Here is a 15,713-nt window from a genome sequence, read left to right as displayed (position 1 = left end):
GTCTAATATATAAAGAAGTCTATAATAGATTCCCTAGTATCAACATAGTGCACAAGTAACTGTGTCAGCATATAAGAGGTAGCTAGATCAGGAAGTCTTAAAATAGGCTTAATATGCAGCAAAATGAATTTTAGGTCTAAGCCCCAGAAGAAACTCAATACTAAACATTATATTTTAAAGTCTTGATTAAATCTAAATCATGTTGATTTGGTACCTGAAGAATCTTTTCTATGAATCAGTTTAGATGAGAAATTATTATTCACTATTTTAGACTAACATTGTTAGATCTAAGCGTAAATCCACAGAATACCAGGTATTGTGTCTCCCCCTATTTTAAACTTGCATCATTTATTGAAGTTTTTTTTTACAGGATGTACACAGTCACTGGTCCAATTACCATTATTTGTACAAGAACACTTTTGAGAAGCACCGTAAAAGTAACAAATACCTCACTGAAATTTGAATTCTAACAATGGTTTCAAACAGGAGTGAAAATGCTTTGACTTTATGTCCTAACATTTTTAAATACACCCCATTGGTAACATCACATAAAACATCCAATGAACTTGACATAGAAACAAAGGTTATTTTGTTCATATTCTTTTAATAAAATCTAGTGTTTACTGTTTCTAATGTTCTTTTTTATAAAACAATTACTTTTGCAAGAAATTTAAATTTGAAACTGAATCCATTCTTTAATTTAAACTTAAAGAAAACAAAAATCAACTTATGATTTGTTTGTACTTCTTATTGTGAAGCTGCTGAGACACCTCATATATTTATGACATGGTAAAGTTAACTAAAACGATGTACTTCTCTGAGCTATTGTTTCAATCAGAGGAAGTTTTCATTACAACTTGGAAATATTTGTGGGGTCTCTGGTATCATATTCTTCTCAAAGAGGTAGTTATAAAAATACAGGGTCTTTTTAACAGATTAAATTCATTAAATCTTCCTCAGAACTTAATTGTTAATTTGACATTTTTTATTACATTAAGTATCCTTTTTTAGGAATCTCACTTGTGGGTTTTCTTATTTGCATGAAAGATGAGTGTTTGAAAACAATTTCAGTAAGTTAAAAAGATTTTTGTCTTTGTAACTACACAAACAGCTTTCCAGTGTAACAGTTTCATGATCACAGAGGAAGGATAAATATGAAGTTGAGAATTCTAATAATTTAAGAACCTGCAAGTGAAAGTAAATGAGAATGTTACAATATGTCAACCACACCATCTTTTCTATATCCAGTGCAAAAGAAGCATTTCCTTCATTACCAGCGATCATCAGTACAGCTGGAATACCCAAATACAATAGTGGTCTAGATGCCACATATATCATCAGTTATCATTAACAACAACTGTTATGATGTGAATCAGATTAAACAAGTGAATTGTAATTATTAACAATTTTATTTACAAATCAGATTTTTAGCTGTGTCTCATAAAACAGCTGTTTTTTTTCAAGTACAAACTTTTAGCTTATAGCACCATTATCTCTTGACAGATTTAGATCTAATTACAGTTTTGGACTTAGAAGGTCAAACCCTTTCAATTGATGTATTTGATTATGCTCAAGGTCGCATAGATTCATTTACTCTAATCCTGCCTAAAAGAATTTCAAGTGTTGTGGCTATTGAGGACTCCCTCTTGCTATAATGGGAATTAATAACATTATTTATTATTATATTTGAATTAACTTTTTCATTCAGAAGAACTGGTGAAACAGTAACTTTAGTCTGCTTGTTCAAGAAGTGGGTCATGCAACCACATCAATGGGGGAAAATTATGTTAGTAATTTTAAGGATTATATATTGTAATATGTCAGCCACATTACATCTGCTATATTGAGTGCCGATTGGGCCTTTCACCCAATACCAGGGCTCCTTAAGACATTTATTTTAATTATTTAGATGTGTGAATGACATTTACAGAAGTTTTTAAAGCTCCAAAATTCCTTGCATGTAAACATTAATTTCACCCATGAGAAAGATCAACGTTTTAATTTCCCTATTGTATGATTAAAAAAAAACTCAATCAGAAGTTTTTTTTAGAAAAACTTGTACCTTATTTGGAATTTTATATGCCACATGTCATAAACTAATAGATACTATAAAAAATGACATTAGTAGCCAACAAAAGCAATCTATACAGGTTACCAATAAGTTCGAAAGACACTCATGATAATAACAACCGATCATCTCTGTGACATCATACAAAAACAATTTTGATGCATAAGTTCAGGTATAGGTTGGTAAGACCACAGTAGTGTATAATTTCTAGAAAAAAGTACCAGGTTCCTGTTGATGGGTGTGTGTGGGATTTTGAGTTTTGTAAGATAATTTAAATGTTACTGAGACTATTATTTTGGATAGGGCTAGAAGGAATTAATACAGTTGAACACTTTCAGTCAAGTATCAGTTTATAATGCAATTAAAGTAGCATTAAAATTTAGTTTTCACTTTCAGATTTAAAAACAATCCAGAACATGTCCTGGATCTCGGATCAGACAAAAATTAAATATTGTATTGGACCACAGAATACAAACAGCCATGCCAAAATGAAATGATCCTAGGCATTAACCATATTTTTGCGAGGTTGCAGAGTTGGACAATGGGAGGGCTATCAAAACCAACCAGGTCCCTTGCTGTATCACTCTACAGTGAATAGAGTGACGATGCAGTTCCAATCAAGACAGAAAACAACAGTTCCTCTATGACCTGGCCACACTCAACCAACAGAATAAACTATTTTTGTTGTGAAGAGAATAACCAATGTTAAATGACTGATACTATTATAGAACAGATGCAACAGTATCTCAACATCATCAGCAGTTATTTTTATACCATGAGTTACAATGACAAAGTAGCTGGAAGGAAACCACTCCTCACTTCAGGCAGTACCATGTGTCAACAGCAGTGACCATATGCTATTACCTTATGGGACAGATTTTTCAGAAGTCTTAGATTTGCAAAAATCTCTAACACTGGAAGTGTGGAAAATATTCTACTAGGAACTTACAATGAACTACTTGCAAGCCACAACAAAATACAGTTGTATTTCTGTCATTGTTTGAGGTGCCATTTGGGCAGTCGAACAATCACATATGCTCAATGAAACCTGAATCCATTGCCAAGGGAGCAATTTATAGCATAAAATGTATTAATTGTAACACATTAACATAACAGCAAATGTACAAACTTATGTTAAAGTTTTTCTTCATTACCCATTCAAGCTGTCTCCAAACATTATTAGTCTCAAAGTGGGTTCCTCGTCATCGAATTTGTAACTATGGTTATATGATCTATTATCAAGAACTGAAGAACATAGATTGGCTCTGTCATATTTATTAACATTTTAAAACAAGAGTTAAAATAATATGGCAAATATTGTATGAAAATATGAATAAGTTTAAAAGAAAAGATTTAAATTAAACAAGTGAACAAAATGAAGGTGGCTTGTCATATCTATAATGTCACTTTTTTACATGATGTGTACAGAAATACATCAATATCCTGTAGAGTAAATCAGATTATACCGTGTTAACACACTGGTAAAACTTGTAAGAGTATTGTATTTTAATCGTTTTTTAGTTATTATTGCAGTCTATATCTTTAATTATAAATTTAAAAGTTCATTTAAGTTTGACAAAAACTAGCACAGCAACTGCCTCTTTTTATTCAAAATGTACACTAAGTTAGAGAATGATACAGTTATATCATCATAGCTTATATCACCAGCTGTTAAAGCAAGAAATACCTCTGTTTGGCACACTAATTTATCTTGCAGACATGAGATACATTTTAAAAGTAACTATTAAAATTAGAATAGGGCCCTATCATGCAGAATAGGGTTAACCACAGAGATGTCTTCTTAAACAGTGATGATTGTAGACCAAAATCTAGTCCTAATATACTTGAATATAATGGTTGACATTTGACCTGATGATCAGCAATTGTGTTCTGGACCCAATTAATTACAGATCTATCTGATTTGTCCTATGACTATCAGACTCGTTTGCATAAATTCTCATTTATGAGCTTAATTAATTAAACATGAGAATTCATGATGGTTTGTATATATCAGTCTAAATGCCATCAATACACTTTTTACTGTAGTTATGTTTCTGGGCCAAATTGCTGATGATGTGTAGCAATATCAAAATCAAACTTCTTAAAAAAATAACTAATAGTTGACAGTACCAACAAAACAAGATTCTCTGGAGATATGATCTATCTTTTAGGATGAATAAAGAAATCCACACCCCTTATTTATCCACTGTTATGTTAAAAGGATGAAGCCCAAGTTAAAACTTGTCCCAGGGGTGCAACAATATGAATTCCACCTCTGCACACAAATGCTAATTCAACCAATTTGTGCAAGATATTTGCAGAAAGACTAAAGTATAGAATCATTATTCTTATAAAGCATAATTTGGTAGGCTTAAATCAAGCTTTTTGTCACCTTGAAGTGGGTTTTTGCTTACCAACCAAAAGCAAGTTAGCATTTACCACTGTTGTGTCAACTGGATGAAGCCCAAGCTAAAAACTCTTTTTGTATCTTATTTTAAGCTAATCTGCATAATAATCTTAGTGTGTAAATTTTGGCCAAATAATCCATCTCATATTTGTACCTGTGAAGAAGTTATTAATTTCTGTTATTTCAAATGCCTAAATTTCAACAAGGTATTTACAGATTCATTCACTTCTTAAGAAAAAAAAAAGAAAGATATTTTTTATATATCAATTGGAATCAGTCATGGTAAAAAATCCACCATCAGTTACAATTAAGACTGACTACTCCTTCCAGCAAGTTTGAATTTAATTATTCTTTAAATGTACTGTTTTATCTAATTGAGTTTTTAGATTCGACATCATTTTTATGATTTCAAGATATCTAGAGAACCTACAAGTTTGTTGACCAGCTGACTGCTCTAGAATGTACTTGGCATAAATGATTACGTGAATGTTTTTCTAAATAAATATTAGTGGATATGAACAATGTGTTTCTAATAGTATGTTTGGTGTATTATTTTCTTATCATATCAATAGTGGTTATTAAAATAGAGGTAGCATGAAAGTGTTTGACTTTGAACTAAGATTCAGGCAATCCACAGTCGTGTGTTTTTCATGGTTAAACAACAGATGTTTCACTCTAACATTTTTTAAAGGCATCTTTGTTTAAAATACTTTTAACCACAATTCATATGTACTATATGTAAATGCTTAATGGAATGCCTATAATAGTCCACACAGCAATATAATTTAATAGTTATTCTGTCAGCTAAAATTATCTTCAGTGCACTGACTTGTTAAATGTACTAATTTAAGCAATGCTGGCATCAATTTACTTTTGAATCAAGTTTTTAAAATAATCTAATGTATATATAAAAACTCATAGTCTTTTGATAAAGCTCCATTCATCTGTGTGCTTGTTGTATGCAAATTTCAAAAACATCTAAGTTAGAGGTTAGTGATCATAATTCTTAGGTTTTCATGAAGTTTTCAGTTTTACTACTACTTTTTGTGGATAAAACATTTTTTCTTTCTGTCTCCTAAACATATTGCCATTATTCTTAACTAATGACAGAACTTGAAATTAATTTTTAGGTTTAAACTTTGTGATAGAATTTCCTAGTTATTTATTACTACCCTGGATAACTAGGGCTACAACGATGGCTTTGGGATGAAAACCTATATATATATAGCAGCCACTATTTTTTGGTATCGCATTAAAAATCTGTTAAGAATTCAAAATCTCAAGTTATAAGGAATGATGTCATTAAAATAGTTGGTGTGCCAATAAAGTAATGAGCCATTAACATCACACCTAGGACAATCTTTTTTAAGAAATAAATTTCAACCTATGAAAAATGAAAGAAATATTTTCACATTCATCATGATTTAAGGCTTTTTCCAAACATTAGTTATTGTAGTGCAATTGTTTCTCCTTTAAGATGAAGGTGGAAGCTGGGTGAACAAAGCTCACTGAAGAAAGGGTGGGGACCCCAGTTTTTTTTTGTTTTTTTTTACAAAACTCCAATTTGTCATTTTTTGAGGGGTTAGGCAAGGCTAAGGAGCATTACACCTTTTTAGCCAGAAAGAGAGAGACTGATAAGATTGATTGTAAAAAACAATAACTTCAGGTTTCTGAAACACTATATTAAAGATTCTCATGTGTGTTCTGTGTTTCTTGTTAATAGAATTGAGATTTCAAAACAAATTTTTGATTACATCTCATACAATTACAATAAAAAGACTCAAAGTGCTGCAACCTCAGTCTTTCATGAAAACAGTAAAAATTATGAAATTTATTATAAAGAAGATAAAGTTGAAATTGTATAACTGAAAATTTTCTCAAATGGGAAGAGGAACAGCTTTCACTTCTTCATAGCAGTCATCATATGCATCTTTGTAATCTTCATTTTTGCGTACTAAAACCATGAGACTTCCTCGTTTGACACCCATTGCTATTCCAAGATCCTATAAACAAAAAGAACATTTGTTTAAACATTTGTTCAAAATTCATTCAAATATTATAGAAATATATTATTAAGGGTTTAGTAAATATTTTGTTAAGATGTATGGCAAACCCGTTACTAGAACTATGCAACTTATGTAAAAAGTATGAAAAATATTTAGATATCAATAAACAAACCTGGCGGGAAGGTGTATAGATATAAGGAATATTCTTCTCCTCACAAACACCTGGAAGATGACACATGATCTCCACTGGACTTACATCTCCTGCAAATATTACAATCCTGGAAAAAAAAGGGGACTTATTAACTGGAAACATTACATGTTAAAACACATGCTTTTACAACACCACCACCACCCATATGCTAACCTGCTATAGGTGACAAAAAAAATAAAAAAATCTCATTTTAAGCCTACCAAGTTATGCGATAAAAAACACTGATATTTATCCTCTAGTCTTTCTGCAAAAATCCTACATAAATTGATTGAACTTAGCATTTTTGGGCAGAAGTGTGGAATTCATATCACTGCACCCTTGGGACAAGAAGTTTTACTGTTATACTTTGACCATTGGGCATGTTTCCCCCCCCCCCCCTTCTTCACATCATTCATTAAATTGCTAGAAAATCACTCCAAGTAAGTTGCTAGGAAGGCACTCAAGTTCCTGAAAATTCTGAACTGTGAAAATGAAGCACATACAGAAGAACCCTTAAAAATGAATACTACTAAACCTCACAACAATATGATTACTTTTGTCTGAAGTAGCAGCTTGATTGTCAGCTCTAGAAGGAATATATATATATACTAATAATTAAAAAAAAAGCTTTAAACAGTTTTACACACAATTTTAGTTTGTGACAGCATTAGTGTAAACCACAATATGTGGATTCATGTGTGGGGTATTCTACAAGCTTCAATGTAAAACCATAAAATACACCAATATATATGAAGAGTTTAGATGCAAAATGCAGCATATGATACTCCTGACAAAACTAACCAGCCAATGGCTCCGTATTCTGTCCAAAAATAAAAGAGATTTTGTAAAATTTGAAACAAATTATAAAGCTAGATTTCTTTTAGGTTTTTATATTAAAAGTTGTATTGTTTTTATGTAATAAACAGCCAACTTGTGATTTCATAACATTTTTATAAAACCTGAAAGGAAAAAAAGGACAGATCTTCTCAAAATGGCAATATGTGACAAACATATACGTGTGTGTGTGTGTGTGTGTAGATAAATAAAATTCATATATGATTATTAATGCTCACATACATTCAGTTTATCCATTTTGTACTGTCAAGAAATCTAAGTTGGCCAAAGACAAAATATACCAAAGAAGAACCCACATTTAAGTGTTTCCCATCTCGTTGATAAGACATTTTAAAAACATAGTTACATATTGTCATTTTACTAACTTAAAAAAAACAAGGTTTTCATGTTCAGTACCTTTGTGCTTTGTCTGAAAAAATAACATGTTCAATACAGATTTAAATTTACAAAACCTATGCCCACAATTCCACAACATTGTTGAAATATCTAACTTTTTTAATCACTCAAATACACATACAAAATAATTTTATTTTCTGTACACAATGAAAGATTGATTAAACTAAACTTACCCAGTCTCTCCTTTTCGTATCCTTCCTTGTACATCTTTCAAGCCCTGACGCAAAAATGTTTTATGTTTGCTAGCTGTAAAAGATGACATGTTAATGAGTAGCCATAGTTAAGGGCTTTTGATATATTCCTATAAAACTAATTAAGAGATGACAAACTTTTCACAAACCTATTAAAGTCTACAAGTTAGCAAGAGCATTTATTTTCATTAAGTTCAACATGAAATTATTTCATATGCTCAGTTGGACACGAGTGAAGTTTTGTTAACTATGTAGCCACTATTAACATATTATTATATTTGTCAAATAATATATGAAACAGATTTATTTGCCTTTTAGTAGATATATAAAAACTTTATAATTCTAAATGGTTCAGTGAAATTGTTACACTTTCAAAGATTCACCTATTGATTACTGTTAGCATGCATCATTTTCTGTGGTATTTGCTCAAGTAAAAAAAAAATTAAACATTTTTAACAATAAATGCCTAACCTGGACTTATCTCTTAAACCACCACTGTTTTCAACCAATCACTACTGGTGAGTTTTAAATTTTGCATCACACAGAGTAATTTTATGCGTTTCTCTTTACAACATTCAGGATAAAAATTTAACCAAAATATTATGTAAAATCACTACTTTTCTAAAAAAAGGAATCTAGCAGCAATTTTGGCAGCTGTAATATTTGTTTCAGTGTCTGTATGTGACCCATATATCAACAGGGACCCAACAATGTCTGTAGATGGTCAAGCTTCTGGGAGCCCTCATTAATAGCTGTGATTATGTAAAGTACTGGTAATTTTTTTCTGGGTTGAAGTTCAGAAGTAAAAGGACCTTTCCTTTAGCATATGATTCTTTCATTTATATTTACAACTATGGGCACATATTTTTCTTTAAAAAGTCTGTTCAGCTTCTGAATGTTTGATCTAATTAACACAAACACTATGAATTTGAAATATTATCCTCAACTTAAAAGACATGCAATCAACAGCACCAATTATGTGATGGCTCTGCTCTTAGGAAATGAAAATGGGGCACAGTACTTAGACTGACAGCACTTGTGAATACTTCCAATAAAAGTAAAAATCACGACACCAACATTTTGTGTGCACAATAAAATTATTTCTATAAAGTTAAAAGAAAAAGCACGCTCTACATATTTTGGTGGACAACATGATCCACCATCTTCAGGAGACCAAGAAGGACACAAGGTTCATTTATGTAAAAGAGTAAATGTATGTCTACAATTAGCATATTGTACAGTGGTGCCATTTACAAAATAGAATTCCAGAAATTGCCTCCCATGGCACTAGATGTAAATCTCTATTCAAACTCATAATTTTGTTTTTAAAAATTTCTAATGATTCTGTTATAGTTAATTAATTTTTTAAATTCACCTGTTTAAGTGATTTCACAATGTTTCAATCAATGAACATGTGAAGACTTTGCCATATTTTATAAATGCACAACACACTTGTTTTGTTAAATGCTTAGTACATGCACAATGTTTTTATTTTAAATGCTTTCTTACACACAGAATAATAAGAAAAAGCATTTACCTAGAAAAACAGCTGCAGTATTTTGGAGAATAAACTACTAGACTAAACATTATGATGAATTTCTGTTGCTTTATAGCTGGCAGTATTACTAATATAGTTTGTACTGGCATTTGTTAAAATTCTCAAAAACCATACCATCTCCTTTCTAAGCTATTCTAAGTCATTCCATAATGTTCTAAACTGCAATGCTGACAATATTAAATAGTATGCTAAGCCCTGCTATATTATGCCAGAAATTAAAATTCTTCAAGACACCTCTAAAAACTCATTACCATTAAACCTTGAAAACAAAAGAAGCAATGTCTAGCTAGCTGAAAAACAGCTTAGTTTATTACTTTCACAACCCCATGATTCAGAAGATATTTTGAACTTTACTGGAAAATCCTTCAATCTCCTCTGAGAAGATCCCAAGTTAAAAGACATTCAGCAGCTTCACGAACTCATTACTGAAAAAAAGATCAAGGTGCAACAACACCTAAAACCACAGCTGTAAATCTAAGTTTGAGAACCTTAACAAAATATGAAGACACTTTCTCTTGGTATTAAATATGTTCAACCCTGAAAAAGTCCTGGTTTTTGACACCACAGCTAATGAAAATGCTTCCCAAATGTCTAGAGAAATGGACTGCACCACCTTACACTACCACCAGAAAACACATCAGAATCTAACCAATCAGGAAAAAAAGAAATAAAAGCCTAAAACAGAACACAGCTATTATCATTCTCCTTGTTGACAAATGAAAAAATTGTTATACTACTATAAAAACTACAAACCATCATCCAGAGTGGCCCATATAAAGAACAAAAAAATCCACAAACTGATCAAGATATTGTAAACCTGGAAAAGTTAACAATGTTATCTCTAACAGCAGCAGAACACTGCAGCTCTTCTGATTACCCAAGATACACAAACCAAGTATTCCATATAGAACAACAGTCAGTGCTTCAGGTTTTCCCTTCCACAACATATCATAATACTAGCACAGCACTTCATCACTATTCTTAAACCTCTTAAGTCCAACATGTGTGAAAAACTGGCATATTTGTCATAGAAATCAAGGATTTCAACTTACTTAAGATCCCCTTGTGAATTTCGACGTTACAGACATATTCTCCAATGTTATTATCAACTATAACCTGATTTATTGTCCAGAAAAACAAAATTACTGTAGATCTCCCTAAAACAACAAAAATACCTTAAATATGGATATAATCTTAGAACTTTTTTTATATTGCATTAACTCTTATTGAGTACCAAGAAGCCTTCTATGAACAAACTTCTCATGAATTTCCCTCTCTCGCCATTCGTCAGTCACTTATATAGTGAACATTTTAAAAACAGTGCTTTACAGCATGTCCTTCTGAAACTATAACTAACTCCTGTAATAACAATATTCAGGTGTGCAATATGTAGAAAAGGGTATCCTTCCTTTTTTAAAAATCCTGGCAGGACCACAACAACATCCATCTACAGAAAATCAACACAATCTGACAGATATCTAAATTTCTCATCTAACCACCCTTTCCCTCCCCTATTAAAAGTGGAATCATTAACTGTCTCTTTGATTGTACAAAAAAGCTCTGCAATAAAAATCACCTACAAAAAGAAAAGGACCACCTTAAAAAAGTCTTTCAAACTAAAAACTATCCATGCATTTTCACCCAAGAGACTTGAAGAAAGGACAGTTTAGTGTTTTATTTTTTGTGTTAGGATTGTTCAAGGGACTTCACAATCCAGGAAAGGGGCAGTGTTATAGGCTATATTTTCATTGTTTTACATTAGATGTTTTCTAAAAATGCATGATATTACAATCAAGTAGTTTATAAAAGTAATCACAGAATATCTAAAATGTTAATGATCAATGAAACTTTGTAAAACATCTAGAAACAAAGCTACACTATAAATACAAGAATCAGCAAAATATTCAAATCAGTATTAATTATCACATATATTCAGTTACTCGATTGAATTTCACATTATTTTTTACCAAATAATTTTAAAAATAGCCTGAACAGTGAAAGAAAATACTACAGCAACATTATACAGCTAACGTAAAGCAGTCTGTATATATTTCTAAAAATTGAGAATTTTATAAATTATCTTATCACACATATGCACTTGAACTTTTACAATGCCAGTTCAAAATCACATTGAAATAGTTGTCAAATGTAGGACACAAAAAACTACAACTTCGTTGGTCAGTTGCAACTCCACTTATTTAGAAAAGTTAGAAGCTAAAACCTTGGATCAATTATTGTTTGAAAATGGCATGAACACTTAAAATGAAGTAAATGGTTTCAATTCTTGTAAAATTTGCTTTTATTTTAATTATATATTTGAAATTAAAGCTTTTAACCATCACACTAACCCATATTACAGAAACACTTTTTAAAACATAAATTGTAATATAAGCTTTCACAACCTTTTAATTTAAAGGAAATAAATTAAGGGTAGTACAAATATATTATGAATATGACTAACAATCTTCAAGAATAATGATTGCATCAGTGTCCTTAATATTTTATCACTGAATTTACTGTTATTTATTTAAGTATTTCACTTGTTTAGAAGTAATTAAACTTTATCTAGCATGAGAAAATTAAGATTTCCAAATTTTTTGATGAAGTAGTCCAGTTACTTTATGAAATGGCTATAGATTACAAAGGAATTTATAAATTAAACACTCTAGTTTTTATCATTAGCATTTAGTCTAACTAGCCACCAAAAAAACAACAGGTCATCACTAGTGGTTTGCAACAACACTCCCTTATGGTGATTAGTAGCTACAGATCGAGTAAAATTGTGTGTAATTTTTATTATATTTATTACACATTACATAGGTAAAAAAATAAGTTACTAATATTTTTATCACTTAAGTTATATCATGTGTTAGGTACAATACATATAAAACTATAAAAAGTAAAACAATGTCACTCCAAACAGAACTATTGTGGAAGAACCTTCCCCAAACTTTTCACTACCTGGTTAAGTATGAACTAATAATAATATGACCAAACAATAAAAGTAACAATATCTGGCCTAAATGTCAATCTAGTTTATCAGTAGTCAAATAATTACACAGAAAATCCTTATCTTTTGAAAAAACAAAAGGAAATCCTAAATAGCTGCGGCTGTAATTAGATCTCAAAACGATCAAGAGATGGAGCTATGAACTAAAAAATTTGTACTTGAAAAAACTCGGAGCCATTCTATGAGACGCTATGCCATGGCTAACAAGCTACCTTTTGGACCAACAAATCTACTGAAACTAACAGATACTATGAGATACACTTTGGAAATGATTCTGGTTCAAAATACTACTGCTTTTCTTAATATATATTTGTTAGATGTTCAACAATATTTCTTATACACTTGACACATTACGATCTTAAATATAAAGATCACAAAAACTTTTCTTATATTGATATGTCTATGTAGATGCAGTAAGTACAATAACAATGTCGGATATCTTAATATTTATTATGTGTATTTACATATTACTGCTTCTTAATACAGTAAGTTGTAAATTATTTACTTCCTCTGCTACAATTACTCAGTCTTCTACTATATCCCAACAAATTTCTTCACATTTTATCATCTATTAATATCACCCATACATAAAAGACTATGCCATAAATTCTTGCACAAAATCTGTAAAACCCTATTTGTGATACTGACTGAATTGAAATGCTCTATTATACAGTTTCTCTCTGACTACTGAACAAAGGTAGTTTAACAAATCACAATAAAACTAATCCTTTCAGTTCTAAGTCTACAGTTACTTTAAAATATTGAAATATTAATCTTCCTTTTATTAAATTAGCAGAACTACATTTTAAGACCAGTTTATTTCCATCAAAAAGCATTTTAATCTAAGTTTGCTAGTTTTCACATAAAAATTTTAATCTTATCATTATAACAAAATTACTTGAGAGCTTTTCCAACCTATTTTGATCTGAAACAATTTTTGGCCCACATATACTGTATGTAGCTGAAATACATAGATCATGATGTTACCAGAAATTTAAAAGTCAACAAAAGCTGTGATCACCAGTGTAACAATTCATCAAAACATCACTAAATTGTACCATTTTAGTGTGGTTATAATATGCTGCTAAAAACTGAGTATATTGTGATACACTCCAAAAAATCCTGTTACAAATAACAGTTCTTCAAATGTGTACACTGACTAGAGTTATTACACAAATAATTTAAAATGTCTTTGAGTTGTGAATTAACAATAACAATTAACAAACTAGCTGATGCACCAGTGACTTGTAAGTTCAAGTCATTTAAGTCATAAAAAATTTCTGCAAATTATTTATGTTTTTTATAGTTACAAAGTACTGTTATTTTAAATAAGTTTATTGTTCAAAATATATCAGTTCTTTTGAATAAAATGGGGAACATGATAAATATGTGTATTATATCATATCACATCACCTAATCAACAGTGATACATAGCTCTAATGATCATATGAAAACTACTATCTTAGCTTTGTTGGGATATTAAAGCAGTGACATATTTAAATAAATGGTTATATTTTTTAGACATCATTTCTTTGAATTATATGCACACTGAGCTACAGATGATATACGACACTTTTAATGAAAAACCATTGTTGAATCAAAAATGACAGATTTTAATATAAGAATAACATGTCTCATAGCACATTTGTGTTCCTTTTAATTTTATTCAGAAACGTAGATTTTGTTGAAAATAATGAAATTTTTATGCATACATTGAAAATTATATGCTTACTACAGAATCAACAGTTAGTATATGCTGAATTTCTACACTGCGTGTGTCAGCTTTTTTAGCTACTTCTAGTACTACCACTACTAGTAGTTCAACAACAATGCCTCAAACAAAGGTCTGTACGTCTAATTTAGTACATTGTAATATCAAAACACCATATTACATCGTGTTCAGAAATGCCTAGACTTTACGTTTTTTAACATTTTATATTTTAAATTGAATAAACACCATCTAAATGGAAATTACTAAGTTGTTAACCCTAAGCAATTTTAATATAGATAACAAGTTACGATATATTTTTAAAACTTCCAAATTTCCTAATTTTGTGTACACACCTCATTTTAGAACTGGTAAAAATTAATTTTTAGGCCTATAATATCATAACAATCGTGGTTTACATGAATAACATCAAAAACACACAAACAGTAATATTATAGTAATAGTAATATTACACTACAGTTAGGCCTTCGTACGTCAAGCTTACCTTTTTTTATAAGTTTATACAACTTCTTTGCTAATTTGCGAGAAGCCATAGGTTTGGCTATGGCACTAACATAGTTAAGTTTTTCGTCATATGGTAATTCTTTCATTTCTCCAGGTAAACTTGTATCACCAGCTGTTGTATCTGCATCATTATCATCAAGATCACGTTTTTCCTTTTTGATTTTCGTCATCTTCACATTGATTCTCAAAATCTCAAATGGCCAAAAGCATGGCATATGTGACCCTCTAGTGGAAGATTAAAGAACAAGATAATTTTGTAGGGTAGATATTTTTCTATCTACTATACTAATATAGTTTGATAGATCGCAGTTACAACATTCTGTTGTGCGAGGGGAGTGGAGGTTGAATACTAAAGTCACATTCAGAAATAAAATCATTTTAAATTATTTATTTATCATATAGTATAAAATGCTATTTACCCACTTTGTCAAGTTTAGACTTAAGAGCTATCCCATTTTTTGAGTTACCCTAGCAAAAATATCAAAATATGCGTATAACATTCATAAACCATGATTGTTTTGGATATTTAACAATTTCTAAAATGATGAATAAATATAAATGTGTTTAATTTAATTGTCAACAAATCATCATTCTTTTGTAACACTGCATAGGAAGCTAGGCTTAAATTACCATAAATATGTAAGTTTTTTTTTCTATATAGTAAAGTACTGTAACCAAGTGCTTAGTAACCAACAGTGTAACGAACATTTGTATATACGTTTGACTTGTTTTAATATATTATTTTAAAACAGGTGGACTGTGTTGCTGTTTGTTTATTGTTTAAATTTATCACCTACAA

At 30.4% G+C, this 15,713-nt stretch overlaps 1 protein-coding gene across 1 annotated transcript; it reads right to left on the bottom strand.

Moving 5' to 3' along the window:
* Positions 1–4,282: 4,282 nt before the first annotated feature.
* LOC106463115 (H/ACA ribonucleoprotein complex subunit 2-like protein) lies at positions 4,283–15,208 on the bottom strand. Its single transcript, XM_013923085.2, has 4 exons — positions 14,895–15,208; positions 8,096–8,168; positions 6,654–6,759; positions 4,283–6,478 (listed from the first exon to the last, which is right to left on the bottom strand). The coding sequence occupies exons 1-4, from the start codon at positions 15,127–15,129 to the stop codon at positions 6,353–6,355; spliced, it is 540 nt and encodes a 179-aa protein (XP_013778539.1). The 5' UTR covers positions 15,130–15,208; the 3' UTR covers positions 4,283–6,352.
* Positions 15,209–15,713: the final 505 nt, after the last annotated feature.

The sequence above is a fragment of the Limulus polyphemus genome, unplaced genomic scaffold (genome assembly GCF_000517525.1).
Source record: "Limulus polyphemus unplaced genomic scaffold, Limulus_polyphemus-2.1.2 Scaffold1328, whole genome shotgun sequence".
Taxonomy (NCBI): domain Eukaryota; kingdom Metazoa; phylum Arthropoda; class Merostomata; order Xiphosura; family Limulidae; genus Limulus; species Limulus polyphemus.
This window is presented reverse-complemented; position numbering and strand designations above follow the sequence as displayed.